Below are 21,684 nucleotides of genomic sequence, written 5' to 3'. Positions count from 1 at the left end.
GGGTCCCCAAAAAAAAAAAAAAAAAAAAAAAAAAAAGTAAAAAACCAAACCCAATTTTGTCATCTGGAAAATGGGGTAACACAGTCTCTTCCTTCTTGAGGGGGACTGTCGGGACAAGCAAAGAAAATCCATATCAAAACTACAAAATTATAAACAAGAAATAGCCAATCCTTGCTTTTCTCCTCTTAGTGAAGCATATGGTATCACACATAGGCCCAGTTGGTATTTCAAGCCTGACATTCCAATAATTTATCATCTTCCCCTATTTTATTTTACTTAAATAACAAGTAGAAGAGTGTTATATTCCCTGAGCTCACACAAGGTGATGGAGAATGTTCGAGGGCTGGCAGGTCGTTTATAAACAGATCGATGACAGGGATGTACATTCCTGAGGTTTAAAATTCACTACTCATCACTCACAAAAGAGACAATCTCTACAAGTGGGTAATTGAGGTCTGGTCGGAGGAGGGTGTTTCCTTAACAGGTTTTATACAAATTTAATTTCCGCAAAGCGTCTCGTATTTTACAGGTACTGACACATATTTAAACGCACAACTTCAGTCATCAACCTTTACCCAGATGCCTCCCTTCTCGAACTTGCTCCTCAGCTTGGGTCCTATACATCCAATTACCCACACTTCATTTTCTCTTAAGGCCACAGGATTATTTAATTTCACTCCCTCTTAGTCAAACCAGAGATGTAGCTGTGGTCACAGACCAAAGTCCCATAACCAGTAGAAACAGGACAGGATGTCAAATTCACCAACACATAGAAGACGCTCCGTCCACACTGCCTGTGGAAGACGGGACGCTACTTTACACTCAACTCATCATCTTCCAGCCTGGTTCTTCCCCTGATCTTTCAACCTCTGTGGAGTGGGAGCTCCAAGAAGGCAGAGCTCACAGATACGTATCTTACTTCCTGCATTTACCCCCCAGAACTGGCATGTAGTAGGAGCTCGAAAAGCATTTTGAGGGCTGCATGGATAAATGACTATGAGAATGTACCATCATTCTCGGTGTCATCCAAATATGGAGCTTATCATGTTCCCCGTCCTTTCCCTGCCCTCTCCTAACTCGTGGATTGCCACTTCTCTTGCCTCGGTCTCCACTGGCGTCTTACTGGGGGCTCCTCCTTTCATTCCTGACTGCGAGCCCTGATCCCTCACGTTGGACCACAGCCTCATCTCCCACTGGCCCCCTCCTTCTTCCACCTTCTCCTGTCCTAGGTTCCTCTTCCAGAATCAATGGTTTCATCATGACCTTTCCCAGATCGGAAGCTAGTCACCTTCTCAGTACCTACATCTAAAGTCCATACTCCTTGCAGGCGAGGCTCGCCACCACCTGGTCCCCACTTCTCTTTCTGACCTGATCACCTATTACTCCGCGTCACAATCCCTCCACTCCCATGAGACGGCTTGGCGTAGGTCCCTTAAAACACACCTTGTACAGGTTTGCCTCCCCACTCTGCACACGCTATTTGCCTGTTCATTCGGCAGATTCCAATCATCATTCCGGGCTCCGTGAAAGTCTTTACAATTATAACAAAAACAAAGGAAGACAGCAGTAATAGTAGCTAGAACTTTCTAAGCACCTTCCACATGCCAAGCGTAGTACTGAGTTATTCATACACATCATTTCATTCACCTTCACAAGACCGCTAAGAGGTTAGGTACAATTCTTACCCTCCTCTCCCTCTGGAAGAAATCTAGGCTCAGAAGTGTCAAGTACTGTACCCGGGGTCACAGACTCAGTACGCAGAACAGCTGGGAACCAGACACAGATTAATCAGATGGCCACCCTTTGGGCGACACTGCCTAAAGCTACTGTTCTTCTCTGAGCTCTGACAGTCCTTCATAATGCCTGGCCACTCACTGGACCATTTTGCTGTGGACTGTTAAATTGTTAAACTTCCTCTCATATGCACGTTTCTTGTCCCCAATTATACCGTAAGTCACCTGAGAATTACACATCTGGGTCTTAGAAGTTCTGGCCCCCCAGAGTATGGTGACTGAACTGATTAGAAGTATGAAGTAACCAACCCCTTTCGTTTTGTTGGTTAATTCATCCTTTAAGCAGTGAGTTTACTCTCCTCCCCTGTCCCACTAGATCCTTGCTGTTTAGGACACACATCCAGGTGGAGAAGGAGGGCCTGTCCGTAGTTCTTGAGTTTGTGGACTCTTAACACTTTTAGCTCCTGAGGCCTTTGTGAAGTTAGAGACAGTACAGGAAAACAACAACAATGACCCCCCCAAACCCCAGCAACTATTGAGGACCACTGTGAGACTGAATCACCTTCTTGAGAATCAAAAATGTAGTTGGTAATTACACAGCCCTGCTTATCTATCACCACAATGTTTTCTTATTAACTGGCCCATTTAAAATTAGAGCCATGAGATAGGCTAGATATACCACTTTATGTATGTAAGATGTTAATTTAGGGCTCAACCATCAAGAAGCTGGTTGACTTTAAATTCGTCACTGCCCTTCTCTGGTCCTCAATTTTCCCACTGCTGATCTGTGGGGTTTTATTGGATCTGTAAGTTCCCCTCTCGTCTTGCTTTTCTGGGATGCTAATCAACACAACCTCTTAGTTTTGCTTTATGTGCACCATCTCGAGTCACACTTTCTGCAGCTTTGTCTGCTCCTCCCGGCCCGCTCCTGCTTGTGGGCAAATGCTCCCAGATGAAGCAATGGGTAGCCTGCTGTCTGGAGCCCCTTGCAAAGTGCTCTCTGTTCCCTGCTCCCTGCACCCCAGATGCCTCTGCCCTCTGGTGTGCTTTGCATGTCAAACGCCTAAAGCTTTCTGCTCGGTTCTCAGCAAAGGGGAGGCACATAGCTTGTATCAGGAAGCCCACATCAGCTTCCCGGCACGCCAAAGTCCCTGCAGTACTTACAGGGAGAACTAAGAGCTAAAGCAGTTTTAAAAAAAATCTCCTTCAAGACTTCTCAAGTGGGATGCAAGCCTGTGGAGGAGGTCAGTGGGCAGAAATGCCTCCTCTCTACCCCTCTCCAAACACACGGGCACAGTGGTGTAGTCAGAAAATTCTGGAGGCACACTCCTCGTGAAGGGAAGGGCCCGGGAGTCCTGATAAGCCGACAGCAGGGGGCCAGGTAGGAAACAGCAAAGGTTATTTGGCAAGTTCAAAAGCGTGGTGATGGAACAGTTCTGCATCAGTTGCAGTAATGGGCAACGGGATCTGCAAGTGATAAAATGACACAGCATTGCACATGCGTACATGTGCGCACACAGACACAAATGAGCGTGTGTAAAACTGGGACATCTGAAGAATACGGTCTGTGGATTGCACTCGTGTCAATTTTCTGGCTTAATATTATATGAGAGTTATACAGGGTGTTACCACTGGGAGAAAACTGGGTAAAAGCGAACACAGACTAGTCTACTATTTTTGAAACTTCCCGTGAATCAATAATTATTTCCAAATAAAAATTAAGAAAAACCCCAAGCATCTAGTGCAGTAGATCTGGCTATGTCTCCCCATGATCCTGGGACACAAGTCCTGACTCTCCCTCATAAGATCCTAACAGTGAGATCTTCACCATCTTTGTCTCCCATTTACAGAACACTTACTATGTACGAGGCACTAAGCGTAAAAAACATTTTATCGTTTGCATCAATACCCCACCAGGCTATCATCCCTATTTTATAGAAGGTGATGACCTTGGGAGAAGCTGAGTCGAGCCCCAGGCCCACAGAGTGCGGCCAGGCTGTGACTCAGGTCTGGGACTCTATGTTCATACCTGGGGACAAATCTCCAGAGAAGAATAAGACTCCCTGGAGCTGCCGTGGTGTTCGACGTGTGTTCCCTGGAAACCACTTAAGCACACCCCTCAATCTGTCTCAAAGGCGCCTGGACTGAGGGCACAAGTCACGGGGATACCCCTTCCCTGTCCCGTGTCCCTCACCCCTGCTCTGGCCGGAGAACCACATCTGCAACGAAGCAACAAAAACATCACTTACAGGTTCTTCACGTCTGCGATGCCTCGGAACGCCTTCCTCGGGATCCCCAGGATCTGGTTTTCGCTCAGATCTCTAAACAAGAAGAGAAGAGGCACAGGCATTAAGGACCCAGGCCCGGCTTTATCTGCATCTCATTATGATAACAAAACCCCTCTGGAGGCTGCCTCTGCGGTCAGGAGTGTTTGGGGGACTGTTTAGTCTCAGGCCCCAGGCTGCTTACAAGCCTTCACATTGTTCTTCTAGCGATGGCCTTGCTGAAATGGTTACCAGGCCAGCGGCTCGCCTCCAGGGCGGGCTCTGTGGGTGGTCTCACACCTCCAGGCCACGAGCCAAGTGCTGGGTTATTTGTTGCACACACACTACACCCAATTCTCTTGTTCTGCCACCTCCCAGAGATGACCCCTTCCTCCGCCTCGGCACAGCATCCCTCCCCCACCGCAGGGTCAACACCACTCAGTCTCCCATCTTCTCAGGAACTCTCTCTGCCTTTCTCATCTGAGATTGGAATGGAGCCTGGCCATCCTGACTTTCCGATGGGGGATGACCCTCTCTGCTTTTCGAGAGCCCCAGAGAGACCCCTGGGGGCCACCTGGATCGTGCTAGTGACAGGCATGATGAATTCAAATTGCATTTCCACAAACCCACCCAAAATGGGGGTCCCACTGCACCTCATGTAGCATTTAGCAATGCTAACATGTTGCTCTGAGCAGGGAGGGGAAGGGACAAAATGTCAGGTCCTGAAGCTGGCTCAAATCCAAGTCTTATACCAAGGTCCCCTTTAAGAATCCCCAAAGCCTCAATATCCTTTCCTAAGACCCATGCATTTTTTTTTTTTCATTTTGTTTTCCAGTTTTATTTTTTGCTGGACCAAACACATGCACTTGTTTTCATTCATACCCCAAGCTTGCTTGGGGTCTTAGTAAGTAATCATATATATATATATATCTATTATTTTGAAAAGAACACAAAAACCTTCAGACATTAAGGTAAAAAATTACCTACCCAGACACAACCACTGCTACCAATTAGGAGTAATATATATATAAATTTTATCAATCTGATCTCATAGTATGTAGTCTGTTTTAACCTCTTTTTTCACATACTATATTGAGAACATCTGTTCCTGTCATTAACAGTACATGTATGCCAACCTTTTTTTTTTTTTTTTTTTCGGTACCCGGGCCTCTCCTTACTGCGCCACCAGGGAAGCCCCTATGCCAACATTTTTAATGGCTGTGTATCATCCAATTCTATAGATGGCTATATGATCCCACAGCGCTAGGTATTTATTTACTTGCCATTTAAGGAAACACCAGGATGAATTTTCCTGCCCACACATTTTGAGGACACTTGTACAGCTACTTTCTTGGTATAAAGTCCTATAAGGAGAATGTGCTGGGTCACAGGGTAAACGCGTCTTAAATTGCCGTGTTGTCCTAGAGACGGGTGGACACTCCCACACTGATTTTCCAGGGGCACCTAATCAAAAGCTATAGATGACTCCAAATATATTTGGAAAGAGAGGTCAGACGAGCATCCTCCACTAAAACCTGGGCCCTCTAAATCATCATTTTGCCAGGAAGCAGGAGGAAACATAGGAAGCAGAAGAGAGGAGCCCATTTTCCTGCTCTCATCGGCTGAGCTGAGCGGGCAACTCTGAGTGGCGGGCTCAAACTCAAGACACGTGGGGATTGTCTGGGGCCGCTGTTAGATACCAAGGCAAGGCTCAGAGTTGGGGTAGGGTGCAGAGATGAATACAGAGAGAAATCCTGGGGCTGAATAACAGGGTGCTCCCCATCTCAAATCCAGTTTCCTCTGCCTGTGACTGATATAAGTAAATTCAAATGCACAGGGAGCCCCACTGCAGGCTCCCCTGGCTGGGCCTGATTCAATGAGCAGGGCTCCAGCCTGGAGTCGGGGCGCTGAACAAAGCCCAAGATGACAGTAGAGGTCAGGCAGTGTCACCAAGGCCACTCCTCTGCTCTCCATCAGCCTCTAAGAGAAAGGGGCCCAGGTCCTGTCATCTGACTAATGCAATTTCCACCAGGCATCTGGGCTATACCCCAGGCTCCGGCAGCCACAATGGGCCTAGTCTTTTCTGCCAAGTGAAGGCTGGTCTCCAGGACAGCAAGCCCCTGCCCGCTAGCCTCCCAGGCTCAGATGCTAGTTTTGGCCGCTCTGGGAAACAGCTCAGGCCACACTTTTGGCAAACGGCTAATGATCAAAATCAGGGGCAGGTGGAGGATACAGGAGAGAAGTTTCGAACGATCAGCTCTAAAAACGCTTGGAAGCCAGATGAAGGGGTACATATCCCAATTACGCATTAACCCTTTGAGTTTAAGGCACCCCGGTATACTGAAAGAATAGCAATTGTATGAGGGTGCTGGTTTGCAGTACAGCGGGATGAAGAAAGGACAGCCGTATTTAAGCAGAAAAATCTGATGGAGTGGCTGGGCAATCTCCCACGAAAGCGGTCACACAGACAAAACCCTGCACTTGGATGGGACGGCCACTTGGGTTTCCGTTCACTATTTTCTCGCTGTAACTATACCCAGGGTTGCTCCTACTTTCAGGAGCCTCGTTGAAAGTACAGCTCTTTCCGTCTCCCTGCCATGGCTTTCCTCCTGCCGCAATTGAGCGAAACAGTAGATTGTAGGGAATTTATCTGCTACCCATGACAATCTGCTTGTAAATTTTATTAATTTTATTTTCCATTGAGCCTCTCTTCTCTGGCTAACAATACCGCGGCCATCCATCTGCAGGACTGTATATTGATTTCATAAATACCTCCAGTGGGCTGACAAACTGACAGCTTTAATGGTGTTACTGATGGGGTGTGGAGGAGGGTTCAGGGCTGGGCGCTTCATTTTCGGTAACTGTCCCTTCACAATTATCTCGGGGCCTTTGTGGGGGTTCCTAATAGTGTGTTTATCTCAGCGTGATGCCAGAGCATGGAGCTATTGTTAAGTGCTATCCTTGAGAGAGACGAGAGCCACCATTTTCGGCTGACACTTAAATAAAAATAACAAAATCTATCCATAGTGCCCACGAGCTTAGTTCCGGCCAATTGCTTGTTGGGGGTTTAGTGCCTCCCTCTTCCTGAGGGAAAAGGCTCAAAAGTGACCAGGTTTGAAAGGGATTTTTTTTTTTTTTTTTTTTGTTTTAACCTTAGATGAACGGGATGAGGTTGGAGTAGGGTGAGAGAAAGAATGGTGAGCTGGGATTTTCTGGGGAAATAAAGGAAGATGGCTGGCGGGAAAGGCTTTCTTTGTTGGGAAGTGGGGTTCCCGACTGGGATGCCTTTTTAAATAATTAGGATTCTGAAAGAAGGGCGAACTGCATTAGCTAAAGTGCATTTTCCTGCTTCTAGAAAATGATTAACTGGCTGATCATTCCATCCAAAAACACCAGACCAGAGAGGACTTATTAAGGAGACAGTAAGTCAAATAGGAGTTGGCAAGAGCCAATATATCCCCCTTCCAGCCAACATCCCCCCCACTTTTTAATTTACTAAAATGCTTTGGACACAGATTAACTTTCTTCGCAAATTTACTATTGCTTCATCTACCTTGAAACAGGGACTGCAGACGCTTTGATAAATGGATTGAAAGGTTGTCTAGTTCCAGTGGAGCTTTTGAAATGCTTCCCGGGGCTCTCCCTGCAATGTCAGACATGCTTTGTTCTCAGAGCAACAGTGAATGACAGTCCCCACCTTCACCCCACCCCTACCTCCCCATGTTTACCAGGCAAGGCAAGAAACAGGTAAATGCTCTCCTTTTTGCTCTGGTGGGGACAATGCGTTTGTCTCGGTCACCTTCATGCTACCAGAAAGTCCTGTCTGTGTTAAATGGAAGTTTATGGCTCCTAGAGGTCCATGTCAAATTATTCCGAAGGTACAGAATGGGACTTGGAAGCTCCTCAAGAATTAGGGAATTCTTGTGTGGGAAGTGGATAGAGCCACTTATTAGCTGTATGATCACACAAACTACTGAAATGCTCTGTGACTCAGGTTCCCCATCTTTACAGTGAGGCTATTAATTTTACTGATCTCTTGCAGATTAATACTGAGGATGAAATGAATTGGTATGTGTATGCTTTGCACAGAACCTGGAACCCTGGAGGCATTCAGTGAAAGGCTGCATGTATTTCTTGGACTTTCCCTCCATTTAGCCCTGGATTTGCATTGCTGAAAATGTCCCTTTTCACTATCCTCAGGACATATGCCTACAACTCTGCAAAGAATAGAACATATAAACATTGCTAATATTCTTTCCATAAAGTCTGAGGGAGGTTAAACTTCCCCTCATCTATCATCTAGATACGAGTATTCATATTTGACTCTAGATTCTTTTGGATAAAACAGGAGAGGTTGATTCAGGAGTAAAGTTCTGTCTTAGGTTGGGCTCGCTCAGACGCAGATGCTTGACCAAGTGACGGATTCACAAAGTACTCCTGGGAGAGGCAAGTAAGGGATGGAGGAAATAGGACGGAGAAGGAAATAAAGGACAATTAGGTAAAGTGGTGGTCTTAGCCCCAAACCCTGGGAGCTCCTGTCTCTAACCAAGGGATCTGGGTCTTTGTAGCCCAGCATCAGACAGTCCTTGGTTAGACCACCCAGGAGAAATGCAAATTCCCTGGCTCTGCCTGTTCTCCATAAGGCTGGATGAAGTGACACTAGCAACTCAAGGACAGGTTGCCGAAGAAGTTCCCAGCCACGACTTTCAGCAGCAAAGTCCAAAGAATCAGGAGATGGGGGCCAATGTCAGCAAAGGGAACCCAAGGGATCCAAACCAAAGCATTTCACAAGAAGGCTTCAAGGTCAGTTTTCCTAAATCAGGAAAGATTTTTTTTAAAAAATCTTTAATCTCAGAAGATTAAAAAAAAATCACCCCTGAAAGATGACATATCCAGGATCAACGATCAAGAGGCCATGCATGGTAGGGGGTGGGAAGCAACTGAGCAAAGAAAACTGGAGCAACCTAATCTGGTACCTTCTTTATCTACCTCCCCGAACCCTTTGCACTAAGACCAATCAAATGCCTTTTTAGTAACATTAAAAAGAAAAAATCCATCAACTCTTGAGTAGCCAAACTAAAAGAGGGGATGACCTAAAAGCACTTATATTTAGAATCCTTTATTGGATTTGGGATCAGGGCAGTGAATTGCGATTCTGATTCTCTTTGCCCTGAGTACGTATTAAAATTACTTTCCTAGTCACTCACTGCCTAGTAGGAAGAAACCGCCCATTGGTGCAGTAGGTATCAATCCAAACTCATTTCATTTCTGATGGATAATCTATGAATCTAAAATTTCTTGGACTCTCAATGCTACCATCCTATACAAAGCTGAACCTTGATCCCCTACCCCCAACTCCTCAAATATGGTAACCATGACACATCACTCTGCTCTAGGATCCAAAGAGAAAGATATTGTTTTGCTTACCTTATTTGATACAGCAGGAGGGACAGATATGCAGGAAAAATTATTCCCTGGGGGTTTTACAATGTGGGCTTCGGGGAGGATTTATCTTAAAAGGTAAATCTCTTGTGCAGGTGATTTATCTTAATAAGCAAGATTATATGTTTGCAGTTGGGTCACCGTCAAAACCAAATGAGCCCCAAACGTATGTCCCAGCTAGGAAGCCCTGGTACCTCCAGCTGAGTGTCCAGTTAATAGCATCCTCTGTCTGAGGGAGATTACAGTGGAGTACCTGAATCATTTCCTGCAAGAAATGCCAGAGACCCAGAGACTCAAAGTATCAATGGGGGACAAAAACAATGATTTCCCACTGCTCCGGCTGGGTTTCTAATATTTCACGGCATTAAGAGTTGACACTGCCTGCTCCCTTGATGTGAAAAAGTTACTGAATGAAACATTTCAATAAGAGCTCCTTCTACTGCGCCTTCTTTGATAAGCTCATTAGAAAAGTCCTAGTCAGAGCGTTCAGGTGTTTAATATTGGTGGATTAAATGCCAGTTCAGATTCTTACTTCACTCAACAAAAAAATGAATTGAGCACCTACTACATGCTACACTACTGAGACACAAAAATGAACAGAACCAAGTTTCTGTACTCCTGGAACTTGCATCTCATTGACCCCAGATACAAATAAACAGACTCCTTTATATGAACATAAACATCTAGACACCTCAAAAAATAAGAGCTGCAGTTTCACTCTTTTTTCCTTTTCAACAAGAAGGAAGCCTGTATTTAATTCACACTGCAAGACTGTTCCTAACCACCAAGGAAAATAATTCACAGTTTTGTTTTACTCGAGGTCCAAAATCTTTTTTGGATTTTAGGAGCAGGGAAAGGGAAAGATGCCAATCTGAATCACTGGGACTTGCAGAGATGCAGATTCGTTTCATCAAGTATTTTGGATTTTATCTATCTATCTACCTATCTATCTATCTATTATCTATCTATCTATCTATCTATGGCTGCATTGGGTCTTCGTTGCTGTGTGTGGGTTTTCTCTAGTTGTAGTGAGTGGGACTCACTCTTTGTTGCGGTGCGCGGGCTTCTCACTGCGGTGGCTTCTCTTGTTGCGGAGCATGGACTCTAGGCGTGCAGCCTTCAGTAGTTATGGCGCACAGGCTTCAGTAGTTGTGGCGTGCAGGCTCTAGAGCACAGGCTCAGTAGTTGTGGCACACGGGCTTAGTTGCTCCGCGGCATGTGGGATCTTCCTGGGCCAGGGCTCGAACCCGTGTCCCCTGCATTGGCAGGTGGATTCTTACCCACTGTGCCACCAGGGAAGTCCATGGATTTGTCTTTTAAAGTGGACAGTTTGATAAAAATCAGGACAGTTTGAAAATGTTATTAAGAGTTGGCATGGCACGGGGCAGCTGTTCTCACAGTGGGGCTCACCATCTACCTGATCAGAATTTACTGATGATGCTTTGAAAAAAATACAGGTCCCTGGTTTTTAAAATAATTTAGATATGATCACGGTATTGTGTTTGGATATATTTGCTACGTTATTATTGTTCTTTTCATTTATGTCTTTATCTATGAGAGATACTTACTGAAATAATTAAGGATGAAATGATGATGTCTGGGTTTTGCTTCAAAATAATACAGAAGAGGGAGAACCGGGTAGAAGTATAGATGAAACAAGATTGGCCATGAGTTGATACTTATTAAAGCTGAGTGATGGGTATAAAGGGGGTACATTTAAAATCTGTGCTTGACTTTTACACAAGAGTGAAATTTTCCATAATAAAATTTTGTGTGTGTGTGTGTGTGTGTGTGGTATGCGGGCCTCTCACTGTTGTGGCCTCTCCCGTTGCGGAGCACAGGCTCCGGACGCGCAGGCTCAGCGGCCGTGGCTCACGGGCCTAGCCACTCTGTGGCATGTGGGATCCTCCCGGACCGGGGCACGAACCCGCATCCCCTGCATCGGCAGGCGGACTCTCAACCACTGTGCCACCAGGGAAGCCCATTCCATAATAAAAAAAGTTTAATGCCAATTCCTAGGACCCATCCCAGACTTACTGAATCAGAAACCTTGGGAATGAGTTCTGGACACTTTGGGCAAGTGTGAGAATATGGGTAGAATGATTAGTGTATGTGATTAGGTGTTAAGTTCATGTTGTAGCCGCGTGTCTTTATGAGCATTAATACAATTCTCTAAGCCTCAACTTGTACTTCTGTGATATTAGGATAAGCATTATATATAATGGACAAGCAAGTGCTTTCCATATTTGAACGCAGGATATAAATGCACATCACTATCTTCATTTCATTAGCATGAGGTTAACAAACATAGCATCTTACTTCTTTATGTATCTAGTCTGCTTGGGTCCAAGATGCAAAGGCCTCCTGTGTCTCAGGTGTGACCCTGCTGGTGTCGGGCGAAATGCCCATGGGATAGATAGGTACGTAGGTAGGTAGATAGATAAAGAGATAGATAGATAAATAATGGTTGGATAGGTAGGTAGGTGGATGGATGGATGGGTGGATGGATGGATGGATGGATGGATGGATAGGTAGGTAGGTAGGTAGGTAGGTAGGTAGGTAGATAGATAGATAGATGGATAGGTAGATAGATAGAGGATAGATGGATAGGGTCTCCTTACAGGGGGAGGCCGAGACGGGCAGAGTGACAACATCTAATCTATATTTTAGAAAGCCACTCAGGGGCCCAGTTTGGAGGCTGACCTAGGAAGAACTAAGAGTTCATGGGTGGTTACACCCCTCCCTGGGATCTCAGAGATATGGCAGAGGCAAACCAAGCACTGTGTCCCTCCCAAACAGGCAGGTGAGACTATGCTTGACTAAGATGAGGACATTCCTGGTGGGGCCTCACAGACAAGTGATTTCCTACAGTTTTCTAGGAGCGCTGCGATCTAGGGGAGAAATCACTGGAGGGCAGGTAGTGAGCCGAACGACGCAGCCAGGCTGAGTGGCAGATCTAGAGCCGTGACTGCAGATGAAGACCTGGTGTTCAAGCACAGTGGAACTTAAGGATCCTCTGAGGGGCTGAGGGCTACGAGCTGCTACAAAAGGCTGAAAATGGAGTGAGGGTTATTGGTTTACTCTCTGAGTAGTTACTAGTGTGGGCACCCTTTCTGGGCAGTCGTTCCAGAGACCACAGACTCAAATGTATTAGGGTTTCGCAGGTTAAAGCAAATGAGTAAAGTAGGCTGAATGTGGACAATAATAATAGTGAGGGGGTGAGCTAGGGGAATGCAGGGCCCATTTAAATTAATTTCCCCTAAGTCAAAACCAAATAACCCTATGTGCTGGCCAACAAAACACTTCAAGGGCTGAAGGGTGTGGAGGCCAGCACCCCTCCAGGGAAGACCCACTAATTCTAGAACAGTGCTGTCCCATGGAAGTATCATATGAGCTACTGATGCAATTAAAATGTTTCTCTCAGCAGCATTAAAAACAATAAAGGGCTTCCCTGGTGGCGCAGTGGTTGGGAGTCCGCCTGCCGATGCAGGGGACGTGGGTTCGTGCCCCAGTCCGGGAAGATCCCACATCCCGCGGAGCGGCTGGGCCTGTGAGCCATGGCCGCTGAGCCTGTGCGTCCGGAGCCTGTGCTCCGCAACGGGAGAGGCCACAACAGTGAGAGGCCCGCGTACGGCAAAAAACAAAAAAACAAAGAAACAAAAAAAACAAAAGAAAGAAACAGTTGAGATGAATATTATAATAAAGTGTTTAACTGAACCTGACATACCCAAGATATAATCATTTCAATATGAAATCAATATGAAAATATATTAGTGAGATACTTCACAATTCTTTTTTCATTTCATACCAAGTCTTCGGAATTTGGTGTGTGTTTTATGTACATCTCAATTCGAGCCAGCCATCCTCTAAGTGCTCCATGACCACATGCGGCTGATGCCTATTGTATTAGACAGTGCAGTTCTAGGGTAAGGCTAGGAGCTGGAGGCTGTAGCTATGTGTCCACTCATTGCCGAGAGAGAGAAAGAGTTTTAGATGTTGGAGCCAATCTAAAGGAGCCCAGTGGAGTACTGCTTGGTGGTGGGGGCACAGCAGGCGGGTTTGGGTTACCAATAGGAAATGTGGAAGGGATCCAGTCAAGATAGAAACTTCTGGATTCGGGGAAGCAAGTCATGAATTGAAATATTCCAGTCATTCAGCCATCCCTCCTGGGAGCAAAGAATCTCCTTCTAGCCATAGGAATTAATCTGGGCCTTTCCAAACCATCACCCTTCTAGGGCTGACAGGATATAACCAATACTTCCAGTCCAAATAGAAGCTTTTTGCATTTGATTATCATATGCAGCCCCAACTAAGGCTCTTTGTGTTCATGAAATAGCATTACATATAATTGACTGATCCTCTCCAGCCAGTGGTACAGAGGCTTAGCCTCTCAACAGTATACTAATCTCTGGGATTATCACAATTTAGTGACAAATGAGTTACATTAGACGGGACTGGGGAGTTCTAATTCTCAGCCCAATTGTGCCTTCTATTCTGGTCCTGACTTCCCTGTGCCACTAAATGGTCCAGAAAACATCACCAGGATTCCAACTACTGGCATCTGACTTGAGTCTGTGCGTTCATCACCAACGCACCCTTCAGGGAGTAAAACTGTGATTCAGGTATCCTTACGTCATGTGCAGAAATCTGGTGCCGAAAATCATCTGATCTTAAGGATCTAATCAAGTACCTGAGACAGACCCCTGCCAACTGCCCCCCCTCCCCCACCACCACACACAATGAGATGTTTTGTTTTGATTTGTCAATATTGCTTGGGGTGGGAGGAGTGGTCCACTCGGTTCAAAAAGATGGAGATTGGTGTTTTATTTTCCTTTGTTTGAAGCTGTGTGTCTGGCCAATGGGGTTTGGGAAAGGGAGCCCATTTCTGTGCAATCCATCCTCTTCCCTGGCTGACATACTGTTCCCACCCCCTCCTTCCCCTCCGTCCCTCTCTCTTGGCAACCCTCTGAGGCTTTCAGCCCTAATTTGATTGTCGTAGCTGACACTGTCAATCTGAAATCCAGTAGCATGTCTAATGCTGGCTGGACAAGGGGCATGCAGAAGGAGTCGAGGGAGAGGCAAATTCATCTTGAGAAGTAGCTTTATGTAAATCGATCCTTTGGCCGAACGCTGGAGCCAAGCATTTGCTGATTAATTGGAGAAGCGTTCTTGTCTTCTTTAGAGAGATGGCCCAAATTGAGTCCGCTCTTATTCACAAAGACATTCCCATGCCCCAAAGCCTTTTGCAATTAGGAGATGAAACCTTGCGAGTGAGGGGGTGGGGGGAGCGTTTATGGAATTGTTCTGAAATGAAGCATGTGCACTTGGCCTGCTTTGTGATTAATTGCTGACCTGAGTACCCTCATTTGCCTCCCAGACGGTGTCCTGACAGCGAAAGTTCCGAGGCACAGCATCCCATAGGTGAAGAACTGCTTGTGCAATAATCAGCAAAAATGAAGAGGGTAGCTAGCGTGCTTTCTACACGTGTTTCTCTTGTGGATTCCAAATGTATATTTTCAGTTACCGCTTGGGCCCATTTCCGTTGGCATCAGAAAGCAGGGAGTGCATCTGTAATGGATGCAATCCCCTTTCCACGTCTTCTAAACTTTGCCAGAAAAAGAAAGCTCCAGCGAGATGGCACATCATCCTCCAGGGTGGTCTTTTTAACTCCGTCCCAGGGCACTGTTTAACTTGCCTTTACCAAGGCAAATGATGGGCCTGCACACAGGTAAAGTGAGTTTGGATCTGGAAAGACTGCTTGTTGTTGCTGACCTACACGCTGACCAGAGGTGGAGCTGGTCAGGTCACATGGTCTTCCCCACTGTCCCCTCCCTCCCCCACTAAATTATCAGCTTCATGTGGTCAGGGACTTTTGCTAAGCACAAGGCCTGACGCATAGCTTAAAAAATACTTGTTGAATGGATAAAAGAAATAGTTGAAATGATTTCATGCCGTTGCCTGGTTCAAGGATGACAGAGAATAAATCTCAAGCTATGAGGATTTTTTTTCCAAGTCCAGTTTGTCCATTTAGATTAGAAAGGGCTCTGGCCTCTTGTCGTACCTTTCCACCTCCACCTGCCTGATGGAGTATCGTGCGTGTGAAGTAACGCCACTAGAATAGGCTTGCATTCTAAGGAGCCACAGATAAATTCTCCAACTGAGAAGTATTTAGTGAGCTGAGCTAAAGCATGGGAATGAGCAATTATACTGGGAAGGTAGGCTAAGCCGACGAATAAATAGGTTTTGGGGGACAGAGATTAAACCTGGCCTGAGAGGTTGCAACAGATTTGGAAAGTGGATTCGACCCAGAAAGGGGCTGTGTGCCTGACAATGTTTCATCTGCCCGCTTCTGATTTCTGGCACTCGTGGAGACTAGGATAATATAAGATAATGAAACTCTGGCTGCCGAAGGAGACACTTTGAGCCTCAAGCTGCAGGAGATGTCAAAAGGTACCATTGTAAAGCAATTATACTCCAATAAAGATGTAAAAAAAGGGGGATGACTGGCAGTGAGGAAGTTTTGATGATCTTTGCGATAATCTGCTCTGTGATCAGTCTCCTCACCTCCGAGGATTAGCAGAAGTCAAGTCGGGGGTGGGAAAGGAGGAAGCGGAGGTGGGAAGGAGAGAAGCAGCCCAGAGCAAGCCGTGACTGTAGTTAGGGAGCAGTTGAAGCCACTTTCCAATGTCCACCCCTTGTAACCTTAAATGTTCAACTTGATGATGAGGAAAGAGTTCTTTGCACATTCCTCTGGATGCCGTGTGCGTGCCTGACACTAAGACTAATGTTTTGTGGACTGAACAACTCCTCCCTCCCACACTTAGGAGGATACAGCACTGGGGTTACTCTTCTGCAATCCATCCTGTTTTCCTGAAGACCTGGGAGGCGGCAGGGGCAGAGGAGCAGGCTCTGCCTTGGGCTGCAGCTGTCCAGAGGCCGGAATTTGGAATGCAGGGCAGCAGCTCAAGGAAATGTGGCTTGTATATGCCTGTTCTTTCTTGTAACTTTTCAGAACCCCATCAAACAAGTGAAATCTCTACGGTGAAGGTGAGATGCTATCCCAGGGGCCATCTGCCTATAAAATCAATGTGGTTTCAGAAAGGCTCAAGATTATCTTCTACCAAAGCAGGAAAGCAATTCAGCAAGAGCTCAGCGCTGTGAGTTGCAAAGCCAGCTTCTGGAATCCCAGTGTTGGATGAAGTATATAGCAGCTTAAGGCATTAGTCTATGTTAATACTATAGAAGGACATTTCTCATCATGACCCTTGCGCTATTTACTATTCCACTCAAAGCGATTACAGTTATTGCTAATAACTCACACCTGTGGCTGTCCTGGTATTGATGAAAGGAGAACAGATGCTGTTCTCTGGCTTATTTATGTAAAAATAGATGCAGTTCAATAGATTTACACCAAGTTTGAAGTTAACACTAACATTTAATCCCAGACCTGCTTCTGGCCATTTAGCTTGAAAGGCACCAGACAAGGGATGTGAGCGCTGGGAGAACTCAGCAAACCGCAAAGATGACATTAATTAGTGACGAACGTGAGACTGCCGCCACTAGTCTCATGCCAGATACAATAAACTCCCCTGTCCCAGGCAAAGAGGACAGGACCTCCACGGTAAGAGGTGGGGGAGGGAGAGGGAAAAAAGGGGAAACACCTCCCTGGCCTCTCTGAGACTGTGCATTGATTGCAGCCTGAGCCACACTCTTCCTGGCAACTCAACTCCTTTCCTTTCATACCTGAGCCCAGAAGTCCTGCATGTGGTCAAGGTCCCAGGAGGCAGTGAGGCACAGTATCAAAAACACGGCTCAGGAGCCTGGAAGACCTTGGTGTAAACTCCAGCTTTGCCTCTTGCTAGCTGTGTGACTTTGCATGAGTAATTACCCTGTCTGAGCCTCAGTCTCCTCATCTGTAAACTGGAGACAGTGAAGTGTCAGGGGATTATTATAAAATGCCTAATGAGTCCAGAGCTCTTTGCTCGTTGCCATGGCTCATTGTAAGCACTTAATAAATACTAATTATTATGAGTAGTGCTTGCATCTGTTCGAGTCTGCAAACACTCTGAGTTGAAGACAAGAAAATCCCTGCCTCCTTTGTCCCATAAAATATTACACAGGAACTGTAAAACGGCAACTCAAGGTCAAGCTTAATATCAAAGGAAGCAATAATTGTGTTCCACTCAAAGCTGTGTTTCAAAGGTCCTGCAGGGAGACTCAATCTCTTGGAATCTCCCAGGCTCTCCCGAGGATGGAGAGGGTGGGGCGGCAGAGAGAGGAACATAGGTGAAAGCCGCACAGCTCTCTCTAACCCCCCTAGGAAGCTGGCTGGACATGGTTGGCTGTGCGGTCACTGCTGTGCAGAGGAGAATTGGGCAGGAGATTTCCATCAAGAGGAAGAAGAAGAAGGAGAGCCAGCAGGTAGCTGGTGGTACAGCAGGGAGGAGAGGCTAAGATCACAGCCCAGGCACGGTTCAGACTAGGAAATGGCCTCAACACAACACAGTTCTGGGCTGAGAGCAGACTGTTGATCCAGCTGCCTCTGCACAGACTCAGAACAAGCCAAAGTAGTCCTCCACCTTCCAAAGGAAGCTGGGGACTTGCGTGAGCGTCCAAGGGGTCCAGAGCCATGCAGGAAACAGCCTTCAGAGGAAAGGCTGAGATCAGTCAAGGTGGGAAGGCCAGTTGACTTTGCTACTAAAGCAGGTTCCCGGCTGCGGTTAGCCTCCTGAGAAGAGACTCTTCGCCACCCTGTGAGAACTGTCCTGGGGCTTACATTTCAATGAAGGGTCACCGTTAATACGGTGATCACGACGTACCCAGGGAGTTAGGTGCTGCAGGTCAAAGCTAAGTAAGTGAGAAGACACAGTCCCTGGGAGAGGACGACTTGAGACAGCAAGTATGACATCACCTCTTAGGAAATGAAGGTCACCTGTGCAGATGGAGCTGGCTGCTCGAGGCAAGACCGTTTTCCTATCCCAGAGTGAAGGCAGTTGCTCAAGGATCAAGGGGGTGAAACCAGAGAGTCAGCCTCTGTTATGCTGGTGTGGGGGCTATCATGGGTTCTACCTCCATGAATGAGAGATCTCCTTTGAAGTCAATGGTTGGTGGGCAGGAGAACGCAAGCAGAGAGGGATAGAGATGGATAGATGGATGGATGGATGGATAGATAAGATACAAGAGAGAAACATGGAGAGAGAGAGAAAGACTGGCAGGCAGAGAGACAAAAACCAAGAGGGAGGCAGGGAGAAAGAGATTGACACCGTGAGATAGAATAAAACTAGAGAAAACAAAAGAAAAAAGAAAGCCAGAGAGAAACCCACATGCACAGAGATAGTCACTGCACAGAAGAGACCGTGAAAGGCAGAGACACACAGAGAAAGGGAGCTGCATGGGTATGAGATAAAGAGAAACAGGATGGAGGCAGGTTCGCACACACATAAAGGAGACGGGCTGCGAGAACAAGAGATGAGAAAAGCAAGAGGAAAAGGATCCGGCGGAGGCCAGCAGGGGTTTGTGAGGCCGGAAGACAGGCTCCTCTCTGAAAGACCCCAGGGTTTGGGCTTTCCCACAACCAGGAGACCAAGAACGGGAGGGGGTCCAAGGTCTCTCTCGCATCCAATGTGGAAAGCTGCTCTAGGGCAAGGAGGTGTCATCCTCCCTGTCTGGACCCTTCCCTGAGTTCACGGCTCCATCTCCCATCCCAGCCCTGTCCTCCGGGACAAACCCTCCTCCCCCAAGGAGGGGAGCTACCCAGACCAGGGGAGGGGCTGCCAGGGCTTCTCCTAAGCTCCCATCTCTAGCGGGTCCAGTGCTTCCTGTCTCCCTCAGCTCTGGAAGCCAGACACAGGGCTTTGGCAGAGAAAACTTGTAGAGGTTTCAAACTTTTTACATTACAAAGCGAGTTTTTAAAAGCTCCATAAAATTTCAAGGCACATACTTAATGTTCAAATGGCAGAATATATCGATCCCTGCCCATCCTCTAGTATCTTAAGTTTACCCAGAGGACCATTTTATTTAATTAACTTGGTGCTTTATTAATATAAATATTCTCCTATTGATCATAAGAGGGCCTGACAGGCATTCGAGCTGGGTATACATCACCTTCCCGCCGAGCAACGCCACTTAGAGGAGGAGCTGGCTCTGAATCAAGGAAAGTGGCAGGAAGTGGTCCCCTGGGATGTCAGGCGCGGATGAATCTACAGCATTTTTATGGAGGGAGTCTTTTCATTTTTTTTAAGATCCAGCTCCTCACTTCTCTTAAAGCAGAAAGCATATGGAAATGAGATATGAAAATGGTCTTGGCTTACATGTATCAATTAGGCATGTCAATACCTTAAATCGCTGAACGAGATTTATACCAGTGAGTATGTTTTATAGTTATAATAGCTTTTTTGGCTACTGTTCAAAATGTCAAATACATTGTAAAAAGGGGATTTAAAGACGACATAATTGACATTCTGCGCCGAAGCCAGTTTTTTTCTTCCTTCCTTTCTTTCCTCTTTATTCATGTAATTTTGGAGAATATATATAAAGTAATGGACCTTAGAATGGATTGGGTTTTTGGAAGTCTTTTTCATCCTTCAATTCTAATCCATTTAATCAACTTTTCTAAGCCTCAGATCACTGAACCTGCGAATGCCCCTCACTTTCTTCTGGGCCTTTGGAGCTTGCTTTTTAATAATCTATAACCGAAGCTCCCTGGCAGCACCCACAGAACAGAAAACACACTCTCTGCCCTGACGAACAAAACCCCAAACAGGGAATAAGGTTAAAAGGCCTTATGATGTGAGAAGGCTATTACTATAACATCAAAGCACTCAGGTAAAAGTATTCTTAATCTCTTATGTAAAAGCCTATTCTCTTTAACTTATGTGGCAAAGAAAGTAAAGATTCTCCCTCCTTTCTCCTTATACTCTTTTTCTCTCTGAGCTTTTCTAAGTCATTTCTTCATTTATTTCTAACCATGACCTATTTCCCTAAGGACAGAAAACCGAGAGAAGACCTTCTAGATACGTACAAACAAACACAAAGAAGGAAGAAGAAATGGTTGGGGAAGTTTGCACTCCTGTCACGGATTCCTCCCAATAACAGACAGAATGAGCGAAGCTGCAAGGATTGCCATGTCGGTTCAAGGTTATTATCTAACACTGCGAATGCAAAAAAGAAAATGAAAGAAAAAGAATGTACATGATTTGGGGGCACTCGTCTGAAATGCACAAGTGCACTTCAAGTCTTGGTGAAATACTCCGGTCCTGAGATCTCAGCCAGGCCATGGGTTGAACGCTGCCCTAAAGCAGGGTGACCAGAGGCAGGAGGTGGGCTCCCCTTGGGCTTTGTGCTCGATGATCCCGCTGAGGCTCTGGCCTTTGAGGACTGTGTCTGTGGCCTCTCAGCCAAGCCCCTCCCAATTTCTGGGGAAGAATGACACCAAACAGAGGCTCCAGAGGGAAGCAAGAACCAGGTCGGTCCTCCCATTCTGATTCGCTTCGCTGACATGATCTGGCTGAGATTAGGGGAAAGAACCAAATACCGTGACCATTATTGGATTCTATTCAGAATAAAGCATCTTTGCTCAGAACCTATGATTCTTAACAAATTTTGGAGCCCAAAGATCCAATCTTCTTGGTTTACAGACGGCAAAACTGGGGCCCCCAACGAGAAAGGATTTGCCCAAAGTCACACAGTTTGGGGCAAGAACACAGGACCCTGACTCTGTGGACAAGGCCCCTGTCCTCCTTGTGGGTTGTTTCTGTTTAATATCAATAGGGCAGGACAGGAGGCAGGTCTGGGTGCAGTAGCTGTCATTTGCCTGGTTACCAGGGAGCACCCTGGCTGATCCAGCTACCTGCGCAGGTGCCCTCCTCCTCTGCTCTCTCTGTGACACATGAACTGCTTTCCTGATGCTCTGCTTGCATTTAACATGTAGTCTTTCCGGATCCATCTGCCCATCCAACAAACATTTATTGAGCACTTACTATATGCTGGACACGGTGCTAGGCACAGGGGAAGAGGGGGGTGAACTAGCTCTCTGTTCATGCAGCTTATAGACTTATAGGGAAGACAAATATAAGCAAATAATTGTTCAGATTAGCATTTATAATTTAGACACTATGAAGAAATACAAGATGTTTGTATGATAGGAACATGTATAAGAGAGCTCAACCCATATGAGACAGCAGAGGAATGAAGCTCAAATGGAGACACGAAGGATGAGGAGGAATAATGCAGGGGAAGAGCGTTTG

General features: G+C 46.2%; 1 protein-coding gene across 2 annotated transcripts in view; it reads right to left on the bottom strand.

The window, feature by feature from the left end:
- SLIT3 (slit guidance ligand 3) overlaps positions 1–21,684 on the bottom strand; it is a 597,102-nt gene that overhangs the window by 201,288 nt on the left and 374,130 nt on the right. For both annotated transcript variants that reach the window (XM_024753367.1, XM_024753366.1), the window contains exon 5: positions 3,983–4,054. In XM_024753367.1, the coding sequence (XP_024609135.1) occupies positions 3,983–4,054 (72 nt within the window). The remainder of the gene's footprint in view (positions 1–3,982; positions 4,055–21,684) is intronic.

The sequence above is a fragment of the Neophocaena asiaeorientalis genome, unplaced genomic scaffold (genome assembly GCF_003031525.2).
Source record: "Neophocaena asiaeorientalis asiaeorientalis breed wild unplaced genomic scaffold, Neophocaena_asiaeorientalis_V1.1 scaffold268, whole genome shotgun sequence".
Lineage (NCBI taxonomy): Eukaryota > Metazoa > Chordata > Mammalia > Artiodactyla > Phocoenidae > Neophocaena > Neophocaena asiaeorientalis.
The sequence above is the reverse complement of the archived record's forward strand: the minus strand, read 5'-3'. Positions and strand labels throughout refer to the sequence as shown.